Source organism: Lithobates pipiens, unplaced genomic scaffold, assembly GCF_037356315.1.
Source record: "Lithobates pipiens isolate NorthernLeopardFrog02 unplaced genomic scaffold, aLitPip1_a1.2 Scaffold_16, whole genome shotgun sequence".
NCBI classification, from domain to species: domain Eukaryota; kingdom Metazoa; phylum Chordata; class Amphibia; order Anura; family Ranidae; genus Lithobates; species Lithobates pipiens.
In genome coordinates this window covers 404,324,511-404,338,591 of record NW_027507748.1, presented here as the reverse complement: position 1 = coordinate 404,338,591, position 14,081 = coordinate 404,324,511, and the positions used below count along the sequence as shown (strand labels likewise).

Sequence of the window (14,081 nt, the reverse complement as noted above, 5' to 3'; positions counted from 1 at the left end):
AGCCGTCCTAATTGCACCCTTACATTTCTTGTTGCATTCTTTATAAAGTCTGAATACTGATGATGATCCCTCAACCTAGTATTTTTTTAAAGGCCTTCTCCTTTGCTTTTATATGCATATTTACATTGGAGTTAAGCCATCCAGGACTTTTGTTGGCTCTTTTAAATCTATTACCCAATGGGATGTTTTGGCTAATGCCCTTATTTAATATGCTCTTAAAGCAAACCCATCTCTCCTCCGTGTTCTTTGTTCCTAAGATTTTATTCCAATTCATGCCTTCTAGCAAGGTTCGCAGTTTAGGGAAGTTGGCTCTTGAAATTCAGTGTCTTTGTTTTCCCCCTATGTTTCCTCTCTGTGTAATTTATACTGAAGCCAATTGACCTGTGATCGCTGTTTCCTAAATTGCCCCATATTTCCACATTCGTGATCAGATCTGTATTGTTTGTAATCAGTAGACCCAGTAAAGATTTATTTTGAGTTGGTGCGGCTACCATCTGAACCAAGAAATTGTCTTGCAAGACATTTAGGAACTGGCGAGCCTTAGACAAATGCGTGGTTCCCTCTTCCTAATCTATGTCTGGATAATTAAACTCCCCCATTATTATAACACTTCCCATCCTTGCTGTTAATCCAACTTGTGATAGGAGATCCACCTCCCCCTCCTCCCTCAGGTTAAGGGGTCTATAGCATACTCCCAGTATTATTTTCCCCTTCATCCCTTTGGAGCTCTACCCATAAGGATTCCACCTCCTCCCTAGCTCCCTTAGTGATGTCATCTCTCACAATCACTTGTACATTATTCTTGATATATAGGCATATCCCTCCCCCTTTTTACCCTCTCTATCCCTTCAATAATGAGTATATCCTTGAATGATTGCCAGCTAATCATGAGAGCTGTTGAATCAGGTCTCTTAAATTCCCACAAAATCCAAATCCTCCTTGTACAACAGTAGCTCTAGTTCACTCATCTTGTCCGCCAGGCCCCTGGTATTGGTGAACACGCCACGTAGTTTAGATCGGTCACATACTATCCTCTTATTGGGTGTTCCGAGATTGCAACTAGGACTTGTTACTCTACTTACCTTGGGTTTATGTACGTTAGTCAACCTACCAATAATGTCCCCAAAACTACCCTCTGGAATATGTTCACCAGCAGTCAAAAGCAAAACTTGTTCACACTCTCCACTAGGGCCAAAATAACTAATCGATTAATCGACAACTAATCGATTATGAAATTAATCGATTACTAATTTCATAATTGATTAATCGACCAGTAACATAATGGGGTTAAAAAAAACTAAAATTAGCCCTTTATAGTACAAAAAGAGCAAATAATCACTATTGTAAATATTACTTTCACTGTTCCACAGTAAAAAAAAATTAACCCCTTACGGTAGCGATTTGCTCTTTTTGTACTATAAAGGGTTCATTTTAGTTTTTTTAACCCCATTATTTTACTAAATGTCTTAGGCCTGGTTCACACTATGTGTTTTTTGCAGAAACACAAGACAGTTCATTTAACATGGTTTCCTATGGGACACGTTCAGATCTATGCTTTTTTTTTCAGCCGCTGCGTATTTGGAAAGGGTCGAAGACTTTTTTCAATGCAAAACAGTGCTTTTTTGGTTCAATATACTTTAACGGAGAAACTTCAGAAAAGCATGTAGTGCATTTCTGCAGCAATTTGTGTTTTTTTTTTCGGCTCAACAACAAATTGGCCAAAAAAAAAAAAGCATAAAAAATGCAAACATGCAAATCGCAACAAAATCACATTTTCAAAAATCAAAACGCACAGCAGAAACAGATCAAAAGCCAACTGCATAGGTGTGCACCGACTGAACAGATCAATATTTATATAGCAAACATTGATTTGACCCCACTAACAATTAGAAAATTGAATGAACGTTCTTAAAATTAAATTTTTTTTGAAGGAAGACATTGGTTTTGTATGGCCAGCATATAATATATTACAGTTATGTTTGAAAATCTAACAAAACAGTCTAACTTTTTTTTTTTCTTTAATTAAAAAAAATTGATCTCTGAGTCTTATGATATTTACCAGGTTCAGCCTTTAATAGTATATATAGTATATCTCTTCTAATAGTATATACAGTTTATCTCTTCTGTATGTTATTCTCAGAGTGGATTAGAGATTTTGCTCCATAACCATGTAGTTATATTAGAGATATTTAAGAATAAATTGTTTTTTTTTTTTAACTTATATTAGCTAAATTATACACCAAACATTTTAAGGTTATTAACCGATTAATCAAAACAATAATCAGCCAACTAATTGATTATGAAAATAATAATAGTTGCAGCCCTACTCTCCATTCAAGGTCCCCACTGTTTAGCTTTCAACCAGCAGTCTGTTTGTTTTCTGTGTATTACTGCACTTTACACTGCTTTGCTGACTAAGTTAAAAAATAAACTTATGTAGTCACATGTCTATCAACACTTAACAGCAGTTGGTTTTCATAAGCAATGTTGGTTAGGAGATAATGATTAATGATTAATAATTAATGATAAATAAATACACAGAATTTATATACAGACCTTTGATGTAAAACCGACAGCAGATGCCCAAGGCCACCAGACTTATGAGCATTACAACAATGGCTACGACAAGCCAGAGTTCACCGCTGGACATTGTCTCCTACGCACTGTTCCTGAAAAAGAATAATGATATGGATCTTAGTAACAAGCAAATATTGATTGCCTGTACTGGACATGAAATATCATTAAGTTATATATTTTTTTAACATATTAAATGATAACTATAGGTAAACTATAAGGCTTCATGCACATGGGCACATTCACCCATGAAATTAGTTCCTTTTTTCAAGTCACATGTTCTTATTTCCAACAAACACAGACACCACCATTAACAGGAATTGACAAAAATTACAAGAAAAAAAAACATGTAAAAATTCATTAAAAGCACGCCAAAAACACAATGTACACGTTTCCGAAAACTATTGTGAATTTTCTAACACAGTGATGTGAACAGGCCCTAACAAAGAAACAAATAAGCTCAAAATAAAGAACATATGGCACTATAAGACAAAAAATGTGGGACTTTAGCATTAATCATTTGATGGTGTCATTTCAAAACTGAGCTGATTTAAAGCATATTTGTCCTGGCATCCTTTTAAAATGGCATCTAGTTTCTGGATCAACTTTTCCCTGCCTACTACTAAAGAAAAAAATCAGCAACAGATTATACATGATCTATTGCTGCACAGGTACATGGAGGTTAGATAAGGTCTTCCCTGATCTGATCCAGACCCTTAAGTAGAAAAAAAACGAATTGTAAGAAAATACTTTTTTTTTTAAATCAGTAGCAACGCTCTTCCTAATTGACAGAACTGGCACCCTGAGAAACAAAGACCTACACACTACAACATTTTTTTGACACCTGGTCTCGTTACCTGCTCTCAAAAGTATCAGCAGACCAACTTTGCAAGAACATGACCACTGATAGGCATACCACATGGTACATGACTGGAAAACTGAACGGTTCACTAGTATGCTTAGAAATATATTAAAATGTTACCTATACTCTCAATGAATTTAAAACCACTCCACTATCTACTAAGATACTCACCAGCCCATTAATTTACCTATGCAACCCACTGCCTTAGGGAGTAAGGGAGTAAAAGTGCAACACGGCTTTCATTGTTGTTATATGAATATATATATATTTTTTTTAACATTACCTAATCTTTTGGTAAAATAATACTTTCTAAAATTAGCTTTCAACTTTTCTCCTGCTAGTTTGAGGTCATGTCCCGGTGTTCTTGATTTTAGCTTCATATTGAAAATATTGCCACCCTAAATCTTATTCATCCCCTTGATATATTTAAGGTTTCAGTCATGTCTCCCCTTTCGCTAAGTTAAGTTGCTGAAGCTCCTCCTGATATGTTTTATCCCCTAGACCTTTCGCCATTTTTGTTGCCCATCTCTGGACTTGTTCTATCCTATCAATATCTTTTTGTAAGCGAGGTCCCCAGAACTGGAAACTACATTCTAACTAAAGATCTATATATAGGGGAACCAGGACCTCCTTGTTCCTTGTGGTGATCCCTCTAATGATACAACCCTGAGTGCTATTTGCTTTTCCCACTGCTTGGCCACACTGTTTACAATCATCTGAAATAAGTATACTCAAATCTTTTTCCTCTGTAGTGCTGGTCAACACTGTACAACTAATATTGTACTCTATCAAGGGATTCTTTTTCCCTAAGTTCTTATACATGTAGCAACGCTAATCAGCTGTTTCCACTGCTTTGACTTATCTTTCAACAATGCCAAATCATGTTCCATGTTAAAGACATCTCCAGGGATATCAGCCCTATTATACACCTTTGTGTCAATGGCAAAAAGACATACCTTACCCACCAACCCTTTTAGTTATATCGCATACATATAGATGAACTAGCACAAGCTATAATACAGAGCCTTGTGGTACACCACTAGCGACTAGCCTCTATCCAAATGCACCCTGTTTACCGTCACAGTCTGGTATCTATCCTTTAGCCAACTGCATATCCACTGAACCACCCAAGGGTTAAGTCCTAGTTTGTACAACTTATTAGATCATTATGGGAACTTTATCAAATGCTTTGCAAAATCAAGATAGGCTATGTCCACAGCACCACCCCACATGTGCAAAATAGTTTTGGATTGTTTCACAATTTCCCATATAATATTTTGTCATCAAGCAAAAAACAGAGACATCTATGTCCATATTAATTTTTAGACTTTAGCATGTTTTGGGAGCCTGAATAGACATGGATTATATATACTGTATAAGTGTTAATTATGGGTTGTGCAAAAGGTACACGAAAAAAAAAAAAAAAAGTGCTGCACCAATTAAATATATGTGTACCCACACTTACAGTTTTCTCTTTGTTCCCATACAGAGCCCCACAAATAGCCGTTAAACCTGCCAGTGAAGTCCACCTAATGCAGTTTTCTGTGATGATATGACAACAATGATGCATGCTCCTGATTTTAAAGCGAATGTCCCACTATTTTCGTAAGCCGCGCTGGCTTGCATTACAGTGGGAGTGAAAACATGTTGCGGGGGTGTGGCTATGAGCATTGTTACTGTCATAATTCTGTCACTTGTCAATCAGCACCTAGCCACTACTAGTCCTACTCATTGTGAGTTTCAGTGACTGGGAGGAGGAGCACACGATACACAAAGGAAAAAGGGTTTGGCTGACTTAGGAAAGATAAATAAGTCTTTGGTCAATTTATGAGGCTCGTGCATCACATAGTAACTGGATTTTTATTTTATGAATATAAAATGCCACTTTATATGGAAAAACGCAATGTGTGAGCTGCAAATTAGAGCAGGGCCAAATATTGATTTATCTTGAACATTGAAGTAATAAAATCAAAGTATAACTCCATAATTTAGTTCAATGTGAATTTATTTTCATAGAAGATACCTTGAAACTAAACTGCACCACTACCTGAGCGAATAAGCTCCCAATGAAAATGATTTCTGGGGTAACGTTTCTTTGAACCACTTGAACCACAGGAAATTATTATTATTATTATACACGATTTATATAGCGCCAACAGTTTACGCAGTGCTTTACAATGTATAGGGGGGACAACACAATTACAGTATAGTTAGATACAAAAGGTCTGGGAGGGTCCTGCTCCTAGAGCTTACATTCTAAAGGGAGTGGGTGGTGGTACAAAAGGTAATAGCTGCAGAGAATGATTTGATGGGGGTGGCTCGGGGACAGTTAGGCGGGTGTGGGAAATAAGCTTATTTCTATAGGAGTGCACATTTCTATCTGCAATGTCCTGTAGGATGCAGTAGGAAGTAACAAATGCATCAAAATATTGCTGCTAGGATATGTCAGTATTTAGAAAGCAATATAGGATAATGTGGACCGCTTATTTTTTGGGCCCCCTTAACTTGTCCATTGTGTGGGGGCAGTGAAGGGTGGTGCTTTATTTAGTAGTGAGTAACACTGTGTAAAATTATTTTTTCTTTTTACGCGCCATTGTGGTATGGATGGGGCACATAAAAAACAATAGTTTTCTATGTGCCCTTGCATTGAGCCTGCATCAAGCTATGCAGATCAACAGAGATAATGTGAATAAGCTCTTAGGAAGACATGTTATGCCACAGTTTGATGTCATACAGGGGTTGATTTACTGTTGATTCTTGTTCAATTAAGTTTTGGCAATAAAAACTGGAAGCCGATTGGTTTCTATGCAGTGCTGCACCACATTTTGCACTCTCCATCTTTAATAAATACCCCCTAAATGTTTAAAATTTATTTAAACCCTAATTCTATGGTGTGAATGACGGTCAAAGTCACAGGGGTGAAGTTATTTTACTAAAGTGCAAAAAACTGTTTGTATAGGCAATAATACGTAATATCACTGTTGCCTTTATATCATGCAGGTACGCTATAGCCTGCGAGTCTGTTCTTATACACAAACGTCTTATGGTTTGAATGACACATTTATTGAATCTGTGAAGTGCTTTGTTCTGTTTCGTTTTGTATGTTTATTTTATTGTTTTGATATCGGATATTTCTCCTTCTGATATTTTTTATGGTTGTATATTTGTCTTTGTATTGACAAAAAATGTTTAATAAAAAATTATCCAATTAAAAAAAAAGCCTAATACTAATGAAATGTTCAGCAGAAAATGGTTTCATCTCTAAAGAAGCAACTGTAATCAGTATTGTTTTAAGCAATGGTAATGAGACAGCAAGCAGTATTTGTTAGAGGAATTTCAATGTTTATGATAATCAGATCATCTGGTCTGTGCACTGTAAGTAATTTGTTATGTTTCTGCCTCCTTAAACCATTATTTCAATTATTTTAGTCTTCCGATGCTACAAGCTGAAAGGGAAATTAAAGCAGATCTTCACACCAGAATTTAACTTTCCTCCCTGCACTTCTTATATCTGTACATTAAAATATGTCCCTGTGCAAGTAGAAGTCTTTGATAAATTCCGCTCTACCATTGTACAAGGCCACTTATAATAGTAGAGACCACCTCACTAAATTTGAAAAAGTCTGGTCTCCCTGGATGAAGAATTCTGACACAGCGAATCAAGTCTGATTACTACTCTCATTTATATTCTCCTAGAACCAGTTGCATAATACTCTGGCTCATCATTACTAGACCCACTCATGTTATCTGTACAAGGGCCCCTTCCATCTCATATCTTTAATCTTTGAATCACACCTTCTGTTATTACGGCACTAGTTCTTGAGATCCTGCTGGTCTTGTACACATTGGGACCTGGGGCAATAGTTGATATGGGCCCCTCTCTGGATTACTATGTGGCAGATTTTTGGGGCGGAACACATCTTCTGAAAGTTCCCTGGTTGTACTGCAAATTATTGTTTTTTGTATTGTACTGTACTGTATTTTGTACATATATGCCTTAAAAATAATAAATAAATAAAAAAATTGAGGACACCAACCTGGCTGTGTTGCCTGCCAGGGTTGTGTAAATCATAAGACTAAATGGACAACGAAACAAATCATTTGGTAGGTAAAAGAGGTCAGCTGTGTATTGAATTATTTGCTTTGAGTTCAGCTTTAAATGAAAACTACCTAAAGCTAATACACATAGGAACCCCTTATGATTATAATGAAGCTGAACATACAACAAAAAAAGACCTTGCCTATCCCTCTGGAAATCCTTTTATCCCCAGTGCACATTTTAATATTCCATGAATGCTGGAGGAGGTACATAATGAGTAAAAGGTTTATCTCTGTTTATGCAATGGTGATCAATATGTTACTAAATTTTCCAACTCCCTTATTCTTTTCACCCTTTAGATTGTGAGTTAGTTGCACACTAAAAATGTTAGTGTCACTTGATGCTTAGTCTTAAGGACTTTTCCCGTGGCCATCTGCAGCCTGGTCTCCCCTTATCCAATTGGGTGGTATTAAAAACAAGTTAGAGATTTGGAGAATATTAACAAAGAACACAAAATTATGCAAATTTTTGGTGCATAATGCGTCTTCTTAAGATTTCCAGTGTCTATGATTGGGATCCTTGAGAAGACGCGATACATTATTAGGAAACTGCTCCTTATGCTGTTCTACTGTCCTCTATTTCTGTCTACCATCTGTCCCTTATTCAGTTCTTCCTAAAATGTTATGGGAGACAGCTAGAGATGCCAGTAAATGTCTAATCAAGCCCTAAATCTGTAGTTAACAAAAAAATGAATAAAGATGTGAACTAAACTAAAAGAAGCACAAGAAAAATAAAATGGTGAAGTTTTGACTCCATGAAGATCATGTATCTGAAATGGTCACTTGCATTTCCCATGTGGGAATTATAAAGAGAGTATATAAATATCCTAAAATTTGCCTAAATTAAACTCTCTTGGATTATGATGACTGAATGCCTTTTAGCTAATTTGAATGATAAGGTAAGACTGTTTGAGAAAGTCTGGCTTCCCTGGATCAATTATATTGCAGGTGATTTCTGAGCTGGTTTGGCTTAGGCCATTCCCTGGAGGAGTGTGGGAGTGAAGATAATCTATCTTACTTCCTTTTTCTTTTTTGTCTTCAGATCTTTCTGTCTATTCTATACACTGCAGAACATCCCTATCAGTTTTAGGGGGGAGTCGTATTTTTCTATTTGAAATATGGGATTACTCTCCCTCAATTAGAAGGGATTATGTATGCTGAAGCGTATACTAGGAGAACCAAGATACTTTGCTCAAATCAATTTTTGGCGCAGTACCTCCTGTTTTCCCAGGTTATCATAATTATTAAATGGTATGACGGTTAGAGTTGTATTGCATTCAATGTAAAATTAGCAATTTGAAAATTACCTTATCTTCTGGTTTTGTTATATTGCAATAATATATCAGTAGTAACCACTTGCTAACCATTTGGTTATATTGTTAGTCTATTTTGTGTGGGAGAGGATCAGTGGCATAGAATCTATATGTCGCTACCATGCAATGTTAATTGTATTTCTTTCTTGTCTTTGAAAATTTTAATAAACATCATTGATAAAGTAAAATTAGCTTCAATTTCTTTATAGCCATGGAACCAATTAAAATAATTGTCAAATCCCAGGGAATGTCTGCTAGAAATTATTACATCCACAACTCACCACTGGTGTAAAAAAAAGCATAAACATAGTGGCATACCTAGGATATTTGACACCCAATGAGGATAATTTTTTAGTTTAAATGTATTTTTTTTGTAAGTTTTCAAAAGTCATAAGAAAATATGGCTTAGGTCCCTCTACTGACATATGAATAATTCAATCTTACCTTGACAGTAAATAGGTAGAGAAAAAGAGGGATGGAGTAAAAAGGGTTAGATGGTAGCAAAGAATTGGGAGAGGGCCAGACAGTCAGCCTGGGTCAACTTCAGCATCAGAGTCACAGTAGATATTTTATAACGAGATATCTAAGGCATTTTTTATAATGTCTATGACAAATATATTTTCAGTAGTAATCATGAAATGAAACAAAAAATAATGTTCAGAAAAGAATCTCACATAGTGTTACATTAATTGCAGCATCTCTACATTTGTGATCAATGGAAAAATGCCTCCTTTACATAGGTGGTAATTGTAATGTGGAGAAGGACACCCTTACCTCAGTAAAATTACAGATGAATTTATCACAGTTTTTAAAAATTACACTAGCTGTTTCTTTTGTAATTTCATTTCATGTTCTATGAAACATGAATCTACAGCAGGATAATTAGAAGTCCTTAGTTTAACATTGAAGGTTTATCTTTTTTAACTATTTTTGTAATACATAAGCTTTAGAAAGGTTAGGAAATATAGAAACATCTGATGAAGAAACCCAATGTGTCTTTAAAAACTTACATAATTTGACCAATAAAGGGTATAACTCCAAATTTTATGCATCACCTAGTTGCTAACACTTTACTATTACTACAAAGTAGGTGTATAATCATTATACTCACAGAATTTTTTTTTAAAACGTTATCCTATTCTAATACTATGCTATAAAATGATATACATTATACAATAACTGCTACAAACAGTATTACTATATTACTACTTACTCGCTTTTATTCAGGGTTTTTTTAATGATGTCCCATCGTGAATGTAGGTTTGGTGGCTGATCTAGTAGAAAAAAAAAGTTAAGCCCCAAGTTTCCTGTACTTCTGACAGTGAGCCACATCCTGCCTGCAAGTGGACATTACGCCTATGACTCAAAAAAGCCGATTTGGCAGCTGATATTTTTGTGAGTTTAAAAGTTTAAGACATGTTTATGTTTTTTTTTTTGCATTTTCCCTGTGCACAAAATAATATAAAAGTGCAATAAAAATGTTTTTTAGATGAAGTATGAAAGGACATTTGGTTAACCAATGATGTATCCCTTTAACATCTTAAAGCGATTTGTAGAGACCAGCAGGAGAATCAGACAATGCAGCAGGTTACCAAACATCCAACAAACCTGTAAAGCCCCATACACACTATTACCTTGTACACACGGTCGGACATTCCGACCACAAAATCCGTCTGATTTTTTCTGACGGATTTTGACCGAAACTTGTGTTGCATACACGCGGTCAGACAAAGCTGTCGGAAAATCCGCTTGAACCTGGACTCACGGCGCTGGCGCCATTCATCTTCGGAGACTTTCGTAATGTCCTTGTCCTCCATACTGCAAAAGCATAGTACAGGGCGGACACTATCTGATGGGGGACACTATTCAATACATCAACGGGACTATAAAAGTGATTAAAAGTGAAGTTCAGCACCACGTGTGGCACCCTTTGGGCTCCTTCTGCTGATCTTGTGTTTATCGTGTGTTAGTAGAAGTTTGGTTAGAGATGATTCGCGTTTTTCAGACTTGGGCTTCAGATTGTTACTGCTCTACAGTTTCTGCTTGTTGGTGCGTATCTGCTTATCAGTGCATGTAGTCAGTTCACATTTGTTTGCCATTGCGGCCTATATTTATATAGTACACTTTGATTCTTAGTGCTTATTGTTCGCTCGTTTCTGGTTTTCAGTTTGTTCTTTCAGGCCTTGCTGTTTACCGGTGCTTTCTGTTAGTCTGTTCAGACCAGCCGACCACTTTGAAGCCATGTTGCGTGTACGTACTCGTCGTAGAGTTTGTGCTGTGCAGGGGCTTGGTGTTGGGCTTTTAGTTTTGACATGGGCAAAGGAGGAGTTCATGGAGCAAGAATTGGTTGCTCCAGAGTGACCAATTCTCGCACATGCCTTTGCTTCGTGAGATCCGGGAGAATAATCCTGATGATTTCAGGAATTCAGGAATTATCTCAGGATGACGGACCCCATTTTTCTGTTGGCTTTGCTGACCCCTTATATCAGCAGGCAGGATACCTGCATGTTGCAAGCCATCATTCCGGAGCAGAGGCTGGTTGCCACGTTGCGGTACTTGGCGACAGGGAGAAGCCTTCAGGACCTCAAGTTCTCTACAGGCATTTCCCCCCAGGCTCTGGGGATCATTATTCCAGAGACCTGTTCTGCCATCATTCAGGTCCTGCAGAAGGACTATATTAAGGTAAGATTTGTCCTTTAACCTCCCTGGCGGTACGATTATTTCGGATTTTAGGTGCTAAAAGCGGTACCATTATTTTGCTTGAAAATTTGGCATTTTTTATTGTAGTTCTGTAATTCTTAGGAATAACTCTCTTAAATCTGTCCAAACCAGAGTCTAGCAGACATCCCGGGTATGATAAAGTTTGAAAAATGAAATCATAAATTATAATATAATAAATAACTATAAATAATTGTACCAAATAATAATATAACAATAATAAAAATTATTCAATAATGTAACTGAAATTTGCTCAGTTGCAGAATTGTCACTGTCATTACTTTTCAGTATTTGATGACGGATCTCCCCACAAATCACTACCGCTCAATTCTGCGAGTGATTCCAATTTATTATTGCTGTTTTCTAGCTGGTCTAAAACTATTTTTGATGTAAAGTGACAGTTTGGTTGCTATGGACAATCTCCAGTTACCAGGCAGAAAGAACAGTTTTTATAATATAAAACTGCATGCAGGACACTGGGCAGACCACTAGGGACAAAGGGGATGTGAAATATTTACATACAGCAATGTAATCTGTAAGATTACATTATACTGTATGTATACTGTGTGTTTCACTTTTTGAATTTGGCGCCGATCTCTGTCCCCGTGCGTCGCAACGCTCGCAGGGAACGGAGATCGGGTCCATGATAGATCCGTGTCTCGCTCGTACAGCGGGGAGACAACGCTGGATCCGAGGGAGAAGGTAAGTAAACATCCTCCTGGATCCAGCGATGCAGTCCCGAGTCTGGCTCGGGGATACTGCTTTTGATATAAAAATTCCACCCCGAGCCAGACTCTGGAATACCGTCAGGGGGGTTAACATTACATTCTATGTATTTAATGTTTGCTAATGTATTGTATTTCTTTAATTGTTCCATAATTACCATGATTGGAATATACTGTAATATGCTGTGCCCCTTTGTCCTCATGCATGCTGGAAGCTTTTAAACTTCCTTTTTTGTCCTTCATGCATATTTGCCTTCACTAACCTCCCCAGAATGCTCTTCTGGGCCCATAAACACCTATTGCCTAGTCACTTAGCAATGTATTTTGTCAGCTCCATAGTAGTGCTTTCCCCTAATCACCCCCTAAAATGTGCACAAATGTTATGTATGTCCTTAAATTCATGCAGAGTGCCAGAGGCTTTTTTTGGTGGGCCAAACTCATTAAGGAACCCCCTCCCCCAACTGCTAAGTCAGCTGATACCAATCCTCTATCTGCTGACTTTGCCAAACCCAATACACACTATACCTACCTCTTTTGTGGTCAGATTTATGTCTGAATTCACCAAAGCATGTAGTGCAAGTGCCTGCCTCAATACTTTCAAATGCTACTGTTTTAAGTTTTTTTTATCCTATTATTATCTTGATAGGTAATAGCAGACTGTAAAAATGTGCTTCCATTTGTTCATTGTTTTGTTTTTTGGATTATGACACTTCTTACATGTCCAGTGGGCTGCCAATAGTGTAAGTAAGGAGGGGTTGGCCAAAGTATTACACATTATTTATGCATTCAGTTCTCAATGAAGTGGAGAGGGTTACCTATCCAAAACACCCCCCCCCCCTAATTTTTTGCAATGGGCCATCAGATGGGGTGAGGAATCTGATAAGGGGACCTTATACTTTTGGCTTTAAATACTAATTTCCAAAAATCTTATACTGATCTTGCCCAAAAATGTTTGTGTCTAATCTGCTTGCAATGTTGATGTGGAAAATTTAAAAAAAAAAAATTTCTTGTTTGATGCCACAGTTTCCTTCAACGCCACAGGAATGGCAGACTGTGGCCTCCCACTTTGCCACCCGTCTGGACTTTCCCAATTGTGGAGGTGCAATTGATGGGAAACACGTCTGCATCGTCCCACCCCCCAACTCGGGGTCCTACTACTATAATTACAAGGGGTATAATAGTATCGTGATGTTGGCGGTGGTGTCAATGACATACGAGTTCCTGTATGTGGACGTGGGGAAAAATGGCCGGATGTCGGATGGTGGAGTGATCGCGCGGACGGACCACCTGATGTGGCCATTCCTGATGAGGAACCTCACCCTGGACCAGAGCATTTTTAATTACCAGCTGGCCAGAGTCAGAAGAGTGGTGGAGAACGCTTTCGGGATAATAGCCAGCTGGTTCCGCCTATTTTTGACACCCATCCACATGGCGGAATATAAACTGAACCATATAGTGCTTTCCTGCTGCATTCTGCACAATTAAAAAAAAAAAGTACTCTCCAAACTACGTGGCCTCAGTTGGGCCTGAAGCAGACTTTACCAAACTTGCCAACCTGATGGCATTTGAAGCTGGCCGTCCTGGCTTGTCCCCCCCAAAGCGCCCGCGAAGTCAGAAACAGATACACAGAGTACTTTGCGGGTGGGGGGGGGCATTGATATGCCAGACAATGTCTGAGAGGCATTTTTTAAATACATTTCTCTTTCAAACTGCAATAATATTTGTTTTCATTTACTGCTTGGGTTTGTTTAGCTTTTTTTTGTTTATTTTTTTGGGCCTTTTTCTTCAACA

At 37.5% G+C, this 14,081-nt stretch overlaps 1 protein-coding gene across 2 annotated transcripts in view; it reads right to left on the bottom strand.

Annotated features, from left to right (window-relative positions):
* Positions 1 to 10,188, bottom strand: part of LOC143983097 (uncharacterized) — a 55,624-nt gene extending 45,436 nt beyond the window's left edge. The window contains exons 1-2 of one of the 2 annotated variants that reach the window (XM_077482364.1): positions 10,061 to 10,188; positions 2,557 to 2,669 (exon numbers count right to left, since the gene is read on the bottom strand). In XM_077482364.1, coding sequence (XP_077338490.1) covers positions 2,557 to 2,650 — 94 coding nt within the window. In that variant the 5' untranslated portion in view covers positions 2,651 to 2,669; positions 10,061 to 10,188. Of the gene's footprint in view, positions 1 to 2,556; positions 2,670 to 10,060 lie in introns of those variants that run through there. The other variant, XM_077482365.1, reaches the window with a different exon arrangement.
* Positions 10,189 to 14,081: the final 3,893 nt, after the last annotated feature.